Source organism: Phoca vitulina, unplaced genomic scaffold (assembly GCF_004348235.1).
Source record: "Phoca vitulina isolate PV1807 unplaced genomic scaffold, GSC_HSeal_1.0 scaffold28, whole genome shotgun sequence".
NCBI lineage: Eukaryota > Metazoa > Chordata > Mammalia > Carnivora > Phocidae > Phoca > Phoca vitulina.
In genome coordinates, this window is record NW_022589731.1 from 2,010,382 (window position 1) to 2,028,747 (window position 18,366).

The window sequence follows — 18,366 nt, forward strand, 5'->3', positions numbered from 1 at the left end:
CGATGTAAAAACATACAGGTAAGAACTTTCTAATTTATGAAATGGACTCCTAAAAATTGAAGTTCAAATATCATGGATCTACAGACACAACAAAAACATTCTGGACTAGATTTTACAAAAGAAAAAAATGATTTAAGTAGCATTAGTTTTTGTTTTCATAAACTTCAGCTAATAATTTACTAATATGTCTGAATATTTTCTCTGAGGAACACCCTCAGAAGGGATCTATTTTGTCACATTGTGCCAAGAGAACAGCAGCCTGTGCTTTAAAAGCCTGAACAACAGGGGCACCTGAGTGGCTCAGTCGGTTAAGCGTCCGCCTTTGGCTCAGGTCATGATCTTGGGGTTCTGGGATCCAGCCCTGCATGGAGCCTGGCGTCAGGCTCCATGCTCCGTGGGGAGTTTGCTTCTCCCTCTCCCTCTCACCCTTCCCCCGCTCATGATTTCTCTCAAATAAATAAATATTTTTAATAAATAATTAAAAGTCTGAATAAGCATATTATCATTTCTAAAGTAAAACATGAATTAATTATAATATTCACTTTTCTCACTCAATTATTCAATATAAAAATGTTATGGTGAAAAGAAGTGACTATGGTGGCATACACAGAACAAAATAAAAGATGACTAAAATTTAAGATGCCATTACTTGTAAAACTCACCGATTTTATATGCCACTAAAAGGGGGGGGATGACTAAGAAAATTTAGGGCCTCATAAAGCTAGGGTATCACAGGGCTACCCATAACATGATGAAAAAGAAGAAAGAAATGTGCAACATAGAAGAAACACACAACTTTGTACATCTCAGCCCTGACATAGTCTAGGGCAGGGAGAAAACCTCCCCTTGAGAATCTGAAGAGTCATGTAGTAGGTTTATGGTCTGAATTTACACTACTAGTATGGTTAATATTGCCACTAGGTGACTAAAAGAAACACAGTTATCTGGAAGAACTCGACTTAATTCTAGGTGGTATACTGCTAAATGCAGCCCAATTTCAGAGATGTTTAAATGTTAAAAATGTGTATAAAATACTAAGAGTACTGATCATACTATCTTTCCACTGAAACTTTCAAAACATACTTTAAGGAAGAGACATTAAAATTCCTTTCACCTCCTTTCCCAAATGAAGGAACTGCAGTAATGAGAGCAGGATGGCGGGGAATAAAAGAAAAAGCTAGCAAATGAAGAATACACAAATTAAGGGAGAAACTGAAGACAATATCAGTATTCTGAATATAAATTTACTGTTCTAAAACCTTGGTCTAATTAAATACAGGTTTTTCAAATCCCTTTTTCCCTATTTTCCTCTAAGTTCTTTTTCATTTTTTTCTCCACAATTGTTTTAAAGATTTTATTTATTTATTCAGGGAGGGGGGGAACAGGACGAGAATGGAACGGACAGGGAAGGACAACAAGCAGACTCCCTGCTGAGCACAAGCCCTTGCAATGCAGGGCTAGATCTCAGGATCCTGAGACCATGACCTGAGCCAAAACCAAGAGTTGGAGGCTTAACCAACTGAGCCACCCAGGCACCCCTTCTCCTCAAATTTTTAAAGTAAAGACCAATGTACCAGTGTATAGAGGATAATTTATAAAATGCAGCAAAATACAAAAGCTGAATTTTGTGGAATAAAAATGAAAAGAAAGTATGATTATCCAATGTTATCATTAGGCCAACTTAAAAATTGTACTGATGGTGCCTATAATGGAAAAGAGAGGTCAATATCTAGAATTTAGGGGAGTCTGGGTGGCTCAGTTGGTTAAGCCTCCAACTCTTGGTTTCAGCTCAGGTCATGATCCCAGGGATCCTAGGATCCAGCCCCGAGACAGACAGGCTCTGCACTCAGCAGGGAGTCAGCTTCTATACCTCTCTCCTTCTCCCTCTGCTCCTCCCCTGGCTCGCGCATACTCTCTAGATATATAAAATAAAGAAAATTTTTTAAAAGATTTTATTTATTTATTTGACAGAGAGAGAGCAAGTGAGCGTGCACAAGCAGGGGGAGCAGTAAAGGGAGAGGGAGAAGCAGGCTCCCCACTGAGCAGGGAGCCCGACGTGGGATCATGACCTAAGCTGAAGGCAGACGCTTAACGAACTGAGCCACCCAGGTGCCCCTAAAATAGAAATCTTAAAAAAAAAAAAAATCTAGAATTTAAAATAAAAGCAAATGATAAAACTCATATCCTAAAGCATCTGTACTTCCCCAAGTACATTCCCTTGAATAAGGATCAACAATAACATGGGCACCTGGGTGGCACAGTCAGTTAAGCCTCAGATTCTTGATTTCAGCTCAGGTCAGGATCTCAGGGTCCTGAGATTGAGCCCTGTCTGGGGCTCCACACTGGGTGTGGAACCTGCTTAAGATTCTTTCTCTCCCGCTGCTCCTCCACACACCCCCCAACCCCCCACCTCCGGTTCACACTCTCTCTTAAATAAATAAAATCTTAAAAAAAAAAGCACTACCCAAACTCTTTTCTCTTTTGCATTCTCATCAGCAATACACTGGAGTCTGTGTTTTTAATTTTAGTCATTCTAGTGGGTCTACAATGGTATCTTATTGTGGTTTTAATTCATATTTCCCTAATGACTAAAGATGTAGAGCATCTTTTCAAGTACTTATTGGCCATATCTTTTTCTGTGTGAAATAGCCATTCAAATCTTTTGCCCACTTTTTTCTTAAAGATTTTATTTATTTGTGAGAGAGAGAAAGAGAAAGCACAAGCAGAGGGATTGGTAGGCAGAGGAAGAAGCAGGCAGAGGGAGAAGCAGGCTCCCGGCTGAGCAAGGAGCCGGATGCGGGACGCGATCCCAAGACCCTGGGATTATGACCTGAGCTGAATGCAGATGCTTACCCGAATGAGCCACCCAGGCGTCCCTTTTTGCCCGTTTTTAAACTGGGTTTGTTTGTCTTATTATTATGCTGTGAGAATTCTTCATACATTTTGGATGTAAGTCCTTTATTAGATATATATGTATTGAAAATATCTTCTCCAGTCTGTGGCTTGCCTTTTCATTTTCTTAATGGTGTCTTTCAAATAGCAGAGTAGTTTTGCTTTTATTGTAGTTGTTTTGATGAAACACAAGTGCTCAATTTTGACTTTCATGTTATGTATTTTACCTAAGAAATTTTTAGCTAATTCAAGTTCACAAAGATTTTCACCTACACTTTACTTTTTACTTTTATATTTAGGTCTAGGATCCATTTGTGTTATTTTTTATATATGGTTTGAGGTAAAGGTCGAGGTTCACTTTTTTTTCTATATGAATGTTCAGTTGTTCCATCCATTGAATTACCTTGGCCTCACTGCTAAAAATCAATTGACTATATATGCTTGGGTCTATGAATTTGCTATTAGGTTTCATGATCTGTATACGTCTATCCTTACACTAATACCACACTGTCTCCATTACCATAAGTTTACGTAAGACTCAAGTATAATTTTTGGTGATTTAACTGTAGTAACAATCTTTTCCTATTACTATTAGAAAAAGATTTCATAGATATCAAATGAAAGACTATACTACATGTCCAAATATCACACATACATAAATTGTGAATATTAGAATTCTTTTCATACAAAGTACAAAATTTATCCATTTACTTCTAAAGATAGCAAAGGAAAATAAAATCTAACTGATTTCATTTATATGATCCATGCATCTCAACTGAACTTGCTCAGGGGTGCCTGGCTGGCTCAGTCAGTAGAGCGTGGAACTCTCGATCTCAGGGTTGTGAGTTCAAGCCCCACATTGGGGGTAGAGCTTACTTTTAAAAAATAAATACATGGGCAATTATAAAAGCAAATCTTAAAAAAAAATGAACTTGTTCATGTATCTATTCAGACAGTATGGGAATTGCCCCAGTGGCTCCTAGAAATAAAGCTAAAAGAGTATCTTAGCCCTTACGGTATCCTTTGGTTTATACAGATCTCTTTCTAATTAACCAATTCTAACACATACTTTACCATAGGGGAAAAATTAGCACTAATTACTTTCTAAGAATTTTGACTGCACCTAGAAATATAGTTCTTAAATCTATAAACCAGCTTTATAAACAATCATGTGGGGGCGCCTGGGTGGCTCAGTGGGTTAAGCAGCTGCCTTTGGCTCAGGTCATGGTCCCAGGGTCCTGGGATCAAGCCCCGCATCAGGCTCCCCGCTCAGCACCTGCTTCTCCCTCTCACTCTGCCACTCCCCCTGCTTGTGCTCCCTCGCTCTCTGTCAAATAAAATCTTTAAAAAGAAATAAAGAAATAAAAATAAAAAAAACAATTATGTGTACAAGACTGACAAATATTACCAACGTGTGTGATCATCTTAATCATAAAAATTGTTTAACAACTACAGGTTTATAGCCAGTGCTTAAAGGAACGAAAAAATACAAACCCTGAAGAGGCAGTCCTTTCATAATTTTTACATTTAAGAAAGTTCAAAATTCTAGTGATAACATGAGAGGTCTAAAAATAATACAGAATTATTATGCCCATGGTTGTTCTCTTTATTCAATAATGAGGTTTAAAATAGCAGGAAAATGGGCCAATTTTGTCTTGCTCACAATCAATAATTAGATTAAAAGAAATTATAAAAATGGGGCTCTGAAACTACTTCAAAATTTCTAATAGAACCAAGAATTAGAAAAAGAATTAAGAGCTTCCAGAAAATCAAAATTAAAATTTTACTGATTTTTGAAAAATTTTTTTTAGATCTATGTCCTACTTAATCAAAGGGAATGTCTCTCTGAAATTAACCAGGTCTAGTTATGCTTGAAGGTTAGGAATGAAATAGTATGCAATCATTAAACTTCATGTCACCTATTAGAGTGGTAACAAAAAGAATTTCCGTAACAATCCAGACTCAGGTATAAGAGACAATAATTAAAAAAAAAAAGGACAATAAAAATCTTAACACAAAACTATTTTATATTGCCAAGTAAAAAGAATAGTGGATTCTACTCAAAATTACTTTTTGCTTACACTTCCCAGAAAGAAACAAAATCACAAGCTGCTTTTCACTCAATCTTTCACACCATTTTCCAAAGGTACAAATTATTTGAAAATGCCTCTGAGTTTTTAATTTCACTCATTTCTATGTAAAATTCTTTGGTAAGACACCACTGTTTGTTTCCAATCTTCATAAATACTTTCTACAGAAAAACAAAATGAGTTTACCACAGAGTAAACAGGGTACTTAAAGCTCACTAAATTTCTACTAGGAGTATCCATCCTCAATGCTGTCTTTCAAAACAGCAATAGTAACTTTACAGTAGATTACATATAAAACATTAACAATGTAAGCTTTCAGCTAAATTTCTTTTAATCTCTCCTTCTACTTTCCCTGTTGGACTGGTAAAACTGCTTATTAATCTTCCAATTCACAGATGACTAGAACATCTCTTTGCTGAGAAAAACGAAGGAAAAAGAATAATAAACTCACCCTTCCTTAGACATTCTCAAAGATCTACTTCCTCTGGATGAGAATACAGGATCAACAAACAAGCTTCACTGATCTCTTGAGAACTGTAGCTCATTTGTTAAAGCACAGAGAACTCAGGCCCTGAGAGGCCCAACAAATTCGGGCACAATGCCGAACCCTAACCAGGCAATATCTCAGTGACCAATAACCTCAGCTTTAAATACTTGAAAACCTAAGAATAATAGAAAAAAACTAGAGGGTAGAAAAAATAACTAATGGTCTGAAATGTTTAAGACTGGCCAGTTTAGAAAGGCGACAATCCAAATGGCAAGTTCCCCTAAGAGACAGGAATCGTTACTGGCAAACACACAGAAAAAGCAAATTTACCCCCTAATGAGGCCTGCCAACAGTACGCAAACAATGTGAGTTTCACAGAATGGAGCGGCCCTAGTCAGTCCAAATCATTTTTAGTTTACTCTGGGAGAGGGGGAAAAAAAAAATCAACAGGATAAATAATACTATGTTTTAATTCTCAATTTAGTTATTTCCTCCCTTAGAAAATGAACAATGTGAACTACAGAAGAAGGAAATATTTATATACCGATCATATTACAGGAGGAACATAAAGTATTTCCACACTGAGGTCTTTTTTTCTGATCATTAACTGCTTTTAAAGAAAACATCTGTGTTCACAAATATTTTACTCAATTGCCTGAAAATTTCAGCTCATGTGGACAGAAATTTACAGATCTCTGGCATATGCGGGATAAATCCAGAACATTCTAAAGGTTAATTCCAAATCTCAAAGCAAGTTGGAAGTTTGAAAGAAAAACATCTGCAACATTCCTACCTCCTGACCAATATAATGTATAGGGATTATGCAACAAGGGGAAAAATAAACAAGTGTGCTAAAGTCTAAGAACACTGAAATGACAAGTATATCCTGCTAATGGTGATTCAAATTAAAAATATACATACCTTAAAGAAATACTACACGAATTAAAACTTTGAATTAAAAAAATTCTCTCTTTAAATATCACCTAAATATTTTACTAATAATGTTTCTATTAGCTATTAAAATGTGTAGTTACCATAACTAAAAGCAGTATATCTGAAACAAAAATAACACTGTACGTTAAGTATACTTGAATAAAAAAATTTTTTTAGATAAAGCACTATCTAAATACTATAAATTTCAAGCTAGAATTATTTTCAGTTTATTTAGAAAAGCAGTACTGTATAATGGAAGGAGAATGAGCCCTGGAGCAACTAGGTTTATATTCTAGCTTCTCCACTTTCTGGCTCTGGAACCTTGAATAAGTTACTTACCCTAAACCTCATATTTTTTATCTACAGAAGACAGGTAACATCTGGTAGGGTTGTTGTCTGTCATTTTTGAGTACTCAAAGAACTATTATAACTTCAGATGTGGGGGTACAGGAAAGCAACTAGGTTGCTTTTCAAGCATTATCTCACCAAAACATCTCTTGGGAAATACTTTTTTAAAAATCCCGTTCTCGGGGTGCCTGGGTGGCTCAGTCGTTAAGCATCTGCCTTCGGCTCAGGTCATGATCCCAGGGTCCTGGGATCGAGCCCCGCATCAGGTTCTCTGCTCTGCGGGAAGCCTGCTTCTCCCTCTCCCACTCCCCCTGCTTGTGTTCCCTCTCTCGCTGTGTCTCTCTCTGTCAAATATAAATAAAAATCTTTAAAAATAGAAAAAAAATAAATAAATAAAAATCCCGTTCTCAAATTGTACATGAAGATGAAGGACTTTCACAGACTCTCCTCAACCCAAATTCCATAAATACAGAATACAAACAATATGGAAAAATAATGCTTAAAACTGCCAATTTCCCATGGCTTCCCGGGATTTTCAGTATGTGGCTGTGTGGTGGAAATAAATGTAATTACTAGTTTAAGGCTTTACTACTTGCAAAGAGAAAGGAAAACAGTTCTCACTTGAACAAAGGGTATACACATTTACATGAGCTTCCTATGCAAATGATAAAGCACTGAGATGATTAGATCTTTCAAACTCCATTCATATAGTCAAGAAATATTCACTGAATCTCTATGTGCCTGGTACCTATAATACAAAGATGAACATGGCAGTCCTTGATTTTAAGGAGTTCGAAGTCTAATGGAGGAGACCCACTCACAAAGCTTAAAAACAGTGTGTAATTATAGTATTAGAGATATGTACAACAGAGAGATGCATCTATATTCTCTTAGCTGAGTCTTACTGAAGGGCAAAATGCCCAAGTTGTTTTTTTAAACTGACAATGTGCGGGGCACCTGGGTGGCTCAGTCAGTTAAGCCTCTGCCTTCAGCTCAGGTCATGATCCCAGGGTCCTGGGATGGAGCCTCAGGACCATCTCCCTGCTCAACAGGGAGTCTGCTTCTCCCTCTCTCTTTGCCCCTCCCCCTGCTCTCTCTCTCTCCTGCTCTCTCTCAGATAAATAAATCCTAAAAAAAAAAAAAAAAGAAGAAGAAAACGAAATTAAATGGAATAATGCAAAATGCTAACCTAAGGCCCAGGCTCTTAACCACCATGCTAAAGGATTAGCAGGTATTAATCAGGCTAAAAGGAAAAGAGTGAGTGGATAACATTTCAACAGAAGAGTAACTATGAATGAAGAGCAGCATAGCAGACATTATGATGTATGAAAACACATAGTTTTTTCATACATCAGACTCAGTTCAGAGTTAATGAAATACAGAGTTGAGGAAGTATCTAAATAAATAAATAATAAATAAATAAAATGTATTGAGAAGGGACTATAAAGATGATCTCCAAACTACTAATCACCTAAGAGAGAGGAGTGAGGGTGAAAAGGTAAATGAAGAGGGACTGAACAGACATTTCAGTCTGTATTTCTGTACTCCTGAATATTATACAGTAAGAATTTACTTGGATGTCACCTAAATATTTTTAAACACTGTTAAAAAATAATTAAGAGATTAAAATTTGGGATTATCATATTGAACTGAAATGGTTTACCTTCTGAATAGATGCATTAACAATTAAAATTCTCTTTTAAAAAGCCTTGAAAGGAGGGAGTTGGAAATAGAGCCAGGATGTACTAAACCAAAGTTCTTTAAGATTTAAATGTTTCCTATATAACTGGAAACTATAAAAAGTAACACAGCATATTTGATAAAAGATTCCAAAATGAAACTCTGACCCAAGTAAAAAGAGAATTAGTAAACTAAAAGGTAGGTCTGAAATACCTTCCAGAATGTAACACGGAGAGAAAAAAGGACGGAAAATACAAGAGAAAGAATGAGAGAAGAGAGGACACAGTGCTAACGTCTAACATATGTTTATCAGAATTCAGAAGGAGAGGATAAAGACAATAGAGTAGGGACAATATATGAAAAGATAATGACTGAGAATTTAGGAAACCAATTAAAGACAAGCATAGTATCAAGAACTCAAATGAATCCCAAGCAAGATAAATAAAACAAATCCAAAGTTTATTAGTCTCCAACTTGAGAAGGAGTATGTATGAAAGTGACACTTTTGATATGCCTTTTGCATAATTTTTTTTTTAAGATTTTATTTATTTATTTGACAGAGAGAGACAGCAAGAGAGGGAACACAAGCAGGGGGAGTGGGAAAGGGAGAAGCAGGCTCCCCGCGGAGCAGGGAGCCCAATGCGGGGCTCGATGCGGGGCCGATCCCAGCACTCTGGGACCATGACCTGAGCTAAAGGCAGACGCTTAACAACTGAGCCACCCAGGCGCCCCGCCTTTTGCATAATTTTAACTTTAATAACAGATATAATGTGATGAAACAGGATGTATTATGAGGTAATAATATATATTATATTAAATGATAATACAATTAAATCAGTAAGATGGAAAGAAAAAAACAAAAACAAAAACAACAGGGGCGCCTGGGTGGTTCAGTTATTAAGTGTCTGCCTTAGGCTTGGGTCATGATCCCAGGGTCCTGGGATGGAGCCCTGCATCAGGCTCCCTGCTCGGCGGGAAGTCTGCTTCTCCCTCTCCCACTCCCCCTGCTTGTGTTCCCTCTCTCGCGATGTCTCTGTCAAATAAATAAATAAAATCTTAAAAAAAAACACAACTGAAAAACAAACTAACAAATGAACCTAATTATACTGCATACAACTACCCTAACCACACTGTATAGAAGAACAGCAGGAAATAATTAATCCAAATAACTTAAAACAAAAAAACAAAAAACAGCATTTGATTATATACCATTAGTCACTGGTAGGGTAAGTAAGAAAGGAGAAGTACTGCAAACAAATCCTGAACTATTTAAAAGTTTGTTATGGTATGAGCAAAGCAATTAAGAAACAACTGTAGATGTATTATTAGATTGAGCAAATGAGTAAATATGTTGATGTTGTGAAGAGCCAGGGTTCTTGCTACAGAACAACAGATAATTTCATGGAATGAAAGTAAACAAGAAGGAACCTTCTTGGGAGAAACTGGAATTAGAAGCAATTAGAAGAACTCATGATTTCAAAAATATGTGTAAGAATGTGTACTCAGTGAAAATAACAAATAAAGGTAAAGACATCTCTGTGGGGACGAATGGGTGGCTCAGTCAGTTAAGTGTCTGCCTTCAGCTCAGGTCATGATCCCAGTGTCCTGGGGTCGAGCCGCGCATTGGGCTCCTTGTCCAGCGGGGAGCCTGCTTCTCCCTCTGCCTGCCGCTCCCCCTGCTTGTGCTCTCACTCTCTCACTCTCTCTCTCTGGAAATAAATAAATAAAATCTTAAAAAAAAAAAAAAAGACATCTCTATGATACTCCACCCAAAATAAGCAGAACATACTTTCTTGTCAAGTACATATAGAAAATTATACAAGATAGGCTATATGTTAGCCCATAAACCAAACCTCAATAAATTTAAGAGGACTGAATCATACAAAATATGTTCTCCAAATATGATGGAATTAGGCACAAATCAGCAGCAAAAAGCATCTGGGACATTCACAAATAGGTGAAAATTCAACAACACATTTCTAAATAACCAATGGGTCAAAAAGAAATCACAAGAGGAAACAGAAAATTCTTAGAGATCACTCAAAACAAAAACAAAACTATCAAAATTTAGGGGATGCAGCAAAAGCTTACTGATAGGTAAATTTATAGCATTAAAATGCATTTATTAAAAAAGAAGAGGGGCACCTGGGTGGCTCAGTCAGTTAAGCTGCCAGCTCTTGATTTCAGTTCAGGTCATGATCACAGGGTCCTGGGATTGAGCCCCACATCAGGCTCTGTACTCAAAGGGGAGTCTGCTTGAGGATTCTCTCTCTCCCTCTGCCTGTTCACACATGCTGTCTCTCTAAAATAAGTAAATAAATCTTAAAAAAAAAAAAAAAAAGAAGAAGAAGAAGAAACATCTCAAAGCAATGACCCAACCTTAAACCTTAAGAAATTAGAAAGGAGCACATTAAACTCAAAACAAGCAGAAGGAAGGAAACAATAAAGATCAGAGCAAAGATAAACAAAAGAAAACAGAAAAACACTGGTGGAAAAAATCAGTGAAACAAAGGTTGGTTTCAACAAGTTATATAACAACATTTGGCTATTACAATGAAGAAAAAAAAGACTCAAATTACTAAAATCAGAAATGAAAGCAGAGAATTACTACTGACCTTAAAGAAATAAAAACAAATATAGGGGAATACTATAAAAAATTGTATGCCCACATAATAGGTAACAGAAATGAAATGGACAATTACCTAGAAACACACAAACTACCAACACTGACTCAAAAAAAAAATAGAAAATCTGAATAGATCAATAATAAGAGATTAAGTCAGTAATAAAAAAAATCTTCCAACAAATATGAAAACTGAGGGGCGCCTCGGTGGCTCAGTTGTTGGGCATCTGCCTTCGGCTCGGGTCATGATCCCAGGGTCCTGGGATCGAGCCCCGCATCGGGCTTCCTGCTCCGCGGGAGGCCTGCTTCTCCCTCTCCTACTCCCCCTGCTTGTGTTCCCTCTCTCGCTGTGTCTCTGTCAAATAAATAAATAAAATCTTAAAAAAAAAACAAAACTGACAGCTTCACTGGTGAACTCTATCAAATGTTTAAAGAATTAACAACAATCCTTATCAACCTCTTCCCAAAAATGGAAGAGGGAGCACTTCCCATATCATTCTATGAAGCCAGTATTACATCTTTTTTTTTTTGTAGGCTCCATGCCCAGCGTGGAGCCCAACATGGGGCTCAAACTCATGATCCTGAGATCAAGACCTAAGCTGAGACCAAGAGTCGGATACTCAACCAACTGAGCCACCCAGGCACTCCAAGCCAGTATTATATCTTGATACCAAAGCCAGATAGGACATTACAAGAAAAGAAAAATACAGAACAATATCCTTTATGTAGATACAAAAAATCCTCAACAAAATACTAGCAAACCAAATCCAACAAAGTACAAAATTACATGATCATTTCGATAGACACAAAAAGGCATGTGACAAAATCCAACACCCTTTCATGATAAAGACATTTGACAAACTAGGAACAGAAAGAAATCTCAAACAATAAAAAGGAACTTCCACAACCTAATGAAGGACAGCTATGAAAAACCTGCAGCTAACATCATACTTAATGATAAAAGACTGTAAGATTTCTTCTTAAGGTGAGGCAAAAGAAAAGGAGGTCTGTGACCGAGCAATTGCACTACTGGCTATTTACCCCAAATATACAAATGTAGTGATCTGAAGGGGCACCTGCACCCCAATGTTTATAGCAGCAATGTCCACAATAGCCAAACTATGGAAAGAGCCTAGATGTCCACAGATGAATGGATAAAGAAGATGTGGTAAATATATATACAATAGAATATTATTATGCAGTCATCAAAAAAATGAAACCTTGCTATTTGCAATGACGTGGATGGAACTAGAGGGTATTATGCTAAGCGAAATATGTCAATCAGAGAAAGACAATTATCATATTATTTCACTCATATGTGGAATTTAAGAAACAAACAGAGGATCATAGGGGAAGAGAGGAAAAAATGAAAAGACGAAACCAGAGGGGCGCCTGGGTGGCTCAGTTGTTGAGCGGCTGCCTTCGGTTCAGCTCATGATCCCAGGGGCCTGGGATCAGCCCTCCATCGGGCTCCCAGCTCAGCAGGGAGTCTGCTTCTCCCTCTGCCCCTCCCCCTACTTGTGTTCCCTTTCCCACTATGTCTCTCTCTGTCAAATAAATAAATTAAAAAAAAAAAAAGATGAAACCAGAGAGGGAGACACACCATAAGAGACTCTTAATCTTAGGAAACAAACAGGGTTGCTGGAGGGGAGGTGGGTGGGGAGATGGGTAACTGGGTGATGGACACTGGGGAGGGTATGTGTTGTAATGAGCACTGGGTATTACTTAAGACTGATGAATCACAGACCTGTACCCCTGAAACAAGTAATACATTATATGTTAAATAATTGAACTTAAATTTTTAAAAAATAAAATAAAATATGCAAAATCCTTTAAAAAAAAAAAAGAAAGAAAGAAAAGGATGTCTGCTCTCACCAGTTCTATTCAGCACTGTACTGGACATTCTAGCCAGAATCAGGCAAGAAAAAAGGCCTCCAAACTGGTAAAGAAGTAAAACTATTCTTATTTGCAGATGACATGATCTTATATATAGAATCACTAAAGAATCCATAAAACTATTAGAGGCAATAAACCAAGTTGAAGAATACAAAATCTGTATATAAAAACCAGTCATATTTCCATAAACTAGCAAAGAATAATCCAAAAACAAAATTAAGAAAACAATTCCATTTACTATAGCACCTGAAATCATAAAATACTTAGGAATAAATGTAACAAAAAAAATAGATTTATGCACTGAAAACTACAAATTACTGTTGAAAGTGATTAAAGAAGATCTAAATAAATGGAAAGATATCCAATATGCATCAATCAGAAGACTTAATATTGCTGAGATGGCAATACTCCTCAAATTAATATACAGATTCAATATAATCCCTATCAAAATCCCAGTTGGCTTTTTTATAGAAATTAACAAGATAATCCTAAAATTCTTATGTACATAGGTGGACCACAGAATAGCCAAAACAATCTTGAAAAGGAAGAACAAACCCAAAGGACTCACATCATCATTTCAAAACTCAACACAAAGTCATAACAATACTGTGTAGTACTGACCTGAGGAAAGACAATTAGATCAACAGGATAAAACTGGGAGTCCAGAAATAAACATACACATCTATGACCAACTGATTTTTGACAAGGGTATCAAGATCATTTAATGTGGAAAGAATAGTCTTTTCAATAAATAGTGCCAGAATAACTGGATATTCACATGCAAAAGAATGATTTTGGACCCCCATCTTGTACCATATAAAAAAATTGGATCAAAATGGATCAAAAACCTAAATATAAAACATAAAACTATAAAACTTTTCGGGCACCTGGGTGGCTCAGTCAGTTAGATGGTTGCCTTTGGCTTTGGTCATGATCTCAGGGTCGTGGGATCAAGCCCCACGTCAGGCTCCTTGCTCAGCGGGGAGTCTGCTTCTCCCCTGCCCGCCGCTCTCCCTGCTTGTGCTTGCTCTCTCCCTCTCTCTCTCTGTCAAATAAATAAAATCTTAAAAAAATAATAATAATAAATTTAAAAAAACTATAAAACTCTCAAAAGAAAACATTAAGCGTAAATCTCTGTGACTTAAGATTAAGCAATGGTTCTTAAATATAACACTAAAAGCACAAGCAACAAAAAATAGATAAACTGGACCTCATCAATTTTTTTTAAAGATTTTATTTATTTATTTGACAGAGACAGACACAGCGAGAGAGGGAACCCAAGCAGGGGGAGTGGGAGAGGGAGAAGCAGGCTCCCGGTTGAGCAGGGAGCCCAATGTGGGGCTCGATCTCAGGACTCTGGGATCATGACCTGAGCTGAAGGCAGACGCTTAATGACTGAGCCACCCAGGCGCCCCTGGACTTCATCAATATTAAAAAAAAAAAATTGTGCTTCAAATGACACTACCAGGAAAGTGAAAAGACAATCCACAGAATGGGAGAAAATACTTGAAAATCGTGTAGCAGACATAGGTTTGGTATCTAGAATATATAAAGAGCTTATACAACTCAACAATTTAAAAAAAAACAACTAAGAAATGGCCAAAAGATCTGAATAGACATTTCTCAAAAGAAGATAAGCAAATGACAAAAACATTAAAAATTGCTCAACATCATTAATCATAAGGAAAATGGAAATCAAAATCACAATGAGATGCCACTACTTGCATATGCTAAGACAGCTCTTAAAAATAACAAATAACAAGTGTTACTGTGAGGATGTGGAGAAATTAGAACCCTCATCAACTGCTGGCAGGAATGTAAAATGATGCACGTACATGGGAAAACAGTTTGACAATTCTTCAAAATAAGTTAAACATAAAGTTACCACATGATCCAGCCAATCCCACTGCTAGATATATAGCCTAAAAAACTGAAAACATGTCCATGCAAAACTTGTACAACACCATGGTCATAGTAGCATTATTCATAACAACCAAAAGATGGAAACAATCCAAATACTAAGCAACAGATGAATAAACAAAATGTGGTATATATCCATATAATGGAATATTACTCAGCCATTAAAGGAATTAAGTATCGAGTCACGCAGCACATGGATGAATCTTGAAGACATTATATTAAGTGAAAAAGCCAGATACAAAAAATACCATATATGATTCCATTTATATGAAATGTACAGAACAGTCAATTCCATACAGACAGAAAGTAGATTAGTGGTTACCAAGGGCTGAAGGAGGAAGGAATGAAGAGTTATTTTTAGTGGGTAAGGGATTCCTTTTTGGATTGATGAAAATGTTCTGGAATTAGTGGTGATGACTGCACAATTTTGTGGATATACCAAAACCAATGAGTTGTATACAAGTGTAAATTTTATGGTATGTGAATTTTATCTCAATAAAAAATTACATTTTTAGAGTTAAGAACATCTGTTCATCAAAAGATTATAGAGAATAAAAGGCCAGACAAAAACTGGAAAAATCACAAATATCTCATGTCTACAAAGTATGTACAAAAACATATACAAATGTTCACAGCAGCATTATTCATAAAAGCCAAAAAACAGAAACAACCCAAATGTCCACTAAGGAAACAAAATGTGATATATCCGTACAATGGAATATTATTTAGCAATAAAAAGGAATGAAGTACTGATACATGCTACAACAAGGATGAACCTTGAAAATGTTATACTAAGTAAAAGAAGCTAGACACAAGAGGACCACACACTGTATGATTCCATTTACATGAAATGTCCAGAATAGGCAATTCCATAGAGACAGGGTTGCCAGGGGTTGGAGAGAGAAGAGAATGGGGAGTGAGTAATAATGAGTACAGGGTTTCTTTCTGGGGTGATGAAAATGTTCTGGAATTAGACAGTGGTGATGGTTATTATACCACTCTATCAATATACTAAAACCCAGTGAATTGTAGGGGCGCCTAGGTGGCTCAGTTAGGCATTTGCCTTCGGCTCAGGTCATGATCCCAGGGTCTTGGGATCGAGCCCCATGTCGGGCTCCCTGCTCAGTGGGGAGCCTGCTTCTCCCTCTCCCTCTGCTGTTCCCCCAGCTTGTGCTCTCTCACTCTCTCTCTGTTAAATAAATAAGTAAAATCTTAAAAACAAAAAAACCACTGAATTGTATACTCTATGTTATGTTAACATATACATATGTTATGTTATATGTTATATGTTAATACATATAACATAACACTTTATGTTATATGAATTATAACATAAGCTTTAAAAAGCTGGGTTTTTAAAAAAGAATATATATGGGCGCCTGGGTGGCTCAGTTGGTTAAGCGACTGCCTTCGGCTCAGGTCATGATCCTGGAATCCCTGGATCGAGTCCCGCATCGGGCTCCCTGCTCAGCGGGGAGTCTGCTTCTCCCTCTGACCCTCCCCCCTCTCATGTGCTCTCTCTCTCATTCTCTCTCTCTCAAATAAATAAAAAATCTTAAAAAAAAAAAAAGAATATATATAAAGACAAGTAAGAAGACAATCAAATTAGCAAATGACTTAAATAAGCACGTCACAAAAGACGATATCCAAATGGCTAGTTAATATATGAAGAGGTATTAACCTAATTATTCTTCAGAAAAATACACATTAAAATCAAAATGAGATGCATTACATATCCACCAGAGTAACTTGTAAATTAAACATACAATCCAAAACATTAATATTACAGCATTGGTGACACTGCTCTCATGCACTATAGGTAGAACTGTAAATCAGAACAATCACTTGGGAAAATTATTTTTCAGTATCTACTAAAACTAAACATAAACTAAAACTAAAACTAAAATTATTTTTCAGTATCTACTAAAACTAAACAATAAACCTATGGCCTAGCAATTCCATTCTTGGTAGAAACCAAGAGCAAAGAGTGCATATATCCACCAAAGACATGTTCAAGAATGTATATAGCAGCATTATTCTTTTTCCCCAAATTAAAATACAATAAAATTGAACTTTTGGGGTGTATGTGTCTATGAAGTTTAATACATTTACAGATTCATGTAAGAACCACCACAATCTGAAATCAAAACAGTTCCATCAGCCCAAAAAACACACTTCCCCTCCTCTGGCAACTCCTAGAACCTACTGATCAGTTCTCCATCACTATATAGTTTTGTCTTTGAGAATGTAATATACTCCAACAGTATGCAACCTTTTGAGACTGCCTTCTTTTTTTGTCTTTTTTTTTTTTTAAGATATTATTTATTTGTCAGAGAGAGAACACAAGCAGAGGAAGGGACAGAGGGAGAGGGAGAAGCAGATTCCCCGCTGAGCAAGGAGCCCGATGCGGGACTCAATCCCAGGACCCTGGGATCATGACCTGGGTCGAAGGCAGACGCTTAATCGACTGAGCCACCCAGGCATCCCAAGACTGGCTTCTTAGACTCAGCATTATGTCCTTGAGAGTCATCCAGGTTGCTGTGTCATCAATAGTCTGTTCCTTTTTCCTGAGTTATATATATTTTTTTAAGATTTTATTTATTTATTTGACAGAGAGAGACACAGTGAGAGAGGGAACACAAGCAGGGGGAGTGGGAGAGGGAGAAAGCAGGCTTCACACTGAGCAGGGAGCCCGATGCGGGGCTCGATCCCAGGACCCTGGGATCATGACATGAGCTGAAGGCAGACACTTAACAACTGAGCCACCCAGGCGCCCCTTCCTGAGTTATATTTCACGGTAGGTATACTGCATTTTACTGTTGAAGGATAATTGGGTTGTTTCTAGTTTGAAGCAATTATAAATAGAAATAGTATAAACATTACTCATGTAGTTTTTTGTGTGAACATAAGTTTTCATTTATCTAGGGCAAACATCTAGAAGTAAGATTTTGGGTCACATGCTAAGTGTCTCTGACTTCATAATAAACTACCAAACTGTTTCTGCAGAATGGCTATACCATTTTGTCTTTCTACCAGCGTATGAGAGTTCTAGTTGCTCCATATCCTTGATAATATCAAGTATTGTTTTATTTTAACCACTGTAATAGGCATATGCACTGTAGTTTTAAGGCACTTCTCTAATGGCTACTGATGTTACACATGTGTTTTTATGCCATCCATATACCCTGTGTAGTGAAGAATCAGTCTTTTGCCCATTTCTTCATTGGGCTGAATTTAAACTTCTTTATACATTCTGGATACAAGTCTTTTATCAGATGGGTGACTTACAAATATTTTCTGTCTGTAGCAGCCTTATACTTAATAGCTAAAAACTGAAAAAAGCCCAAAGGTTCATAAACAGAAAATGGATGAAAAAATTGTGGTATGCTGATACCACAGAATGCCACATAGTAATAAAAAAGAACAAATTACTGATACACACAAAAATATGGATGAATCTATCTCTCAGACATTACTTTGAATAAAAGAAGCTCTAC

At 36.8% G+C, this 18,366-nt stretch overlaps 1 protein-coding gene across 4 annotated transcripts in view; it reads right to left on the bottom strand.

Annotated features, from left to right (window-relative positions):
* NT5C2 (5'-nucleotidase, cytosolic II) overlaps positions 1 to 18,366 on the bottom strand; it is a 134,816-nt gene that overhangs the window by 53,889 nt on the left and 62,561 nt on the right. The window contains exon 1 of one of the 4 annotated variants that reach the window (XM_032423220.1): positions 5,434 to 6,456. The exons of the other annotated variants lie outside the window; for them this stretch is intronic. Within the exon in view, the coding sequence (XP_032279111.1) occupies positions 5,434 to 5,447 (14 nt within the window). The 5' untranslated portion in view covers positions 5,448 to 6,456. Of the gene's footprint in view, positions 1 to 5,433; positions 6,457 to 18,366 lie in introns of those variants that run through there. 4 annotated transcript variants of the gene reach the window in all.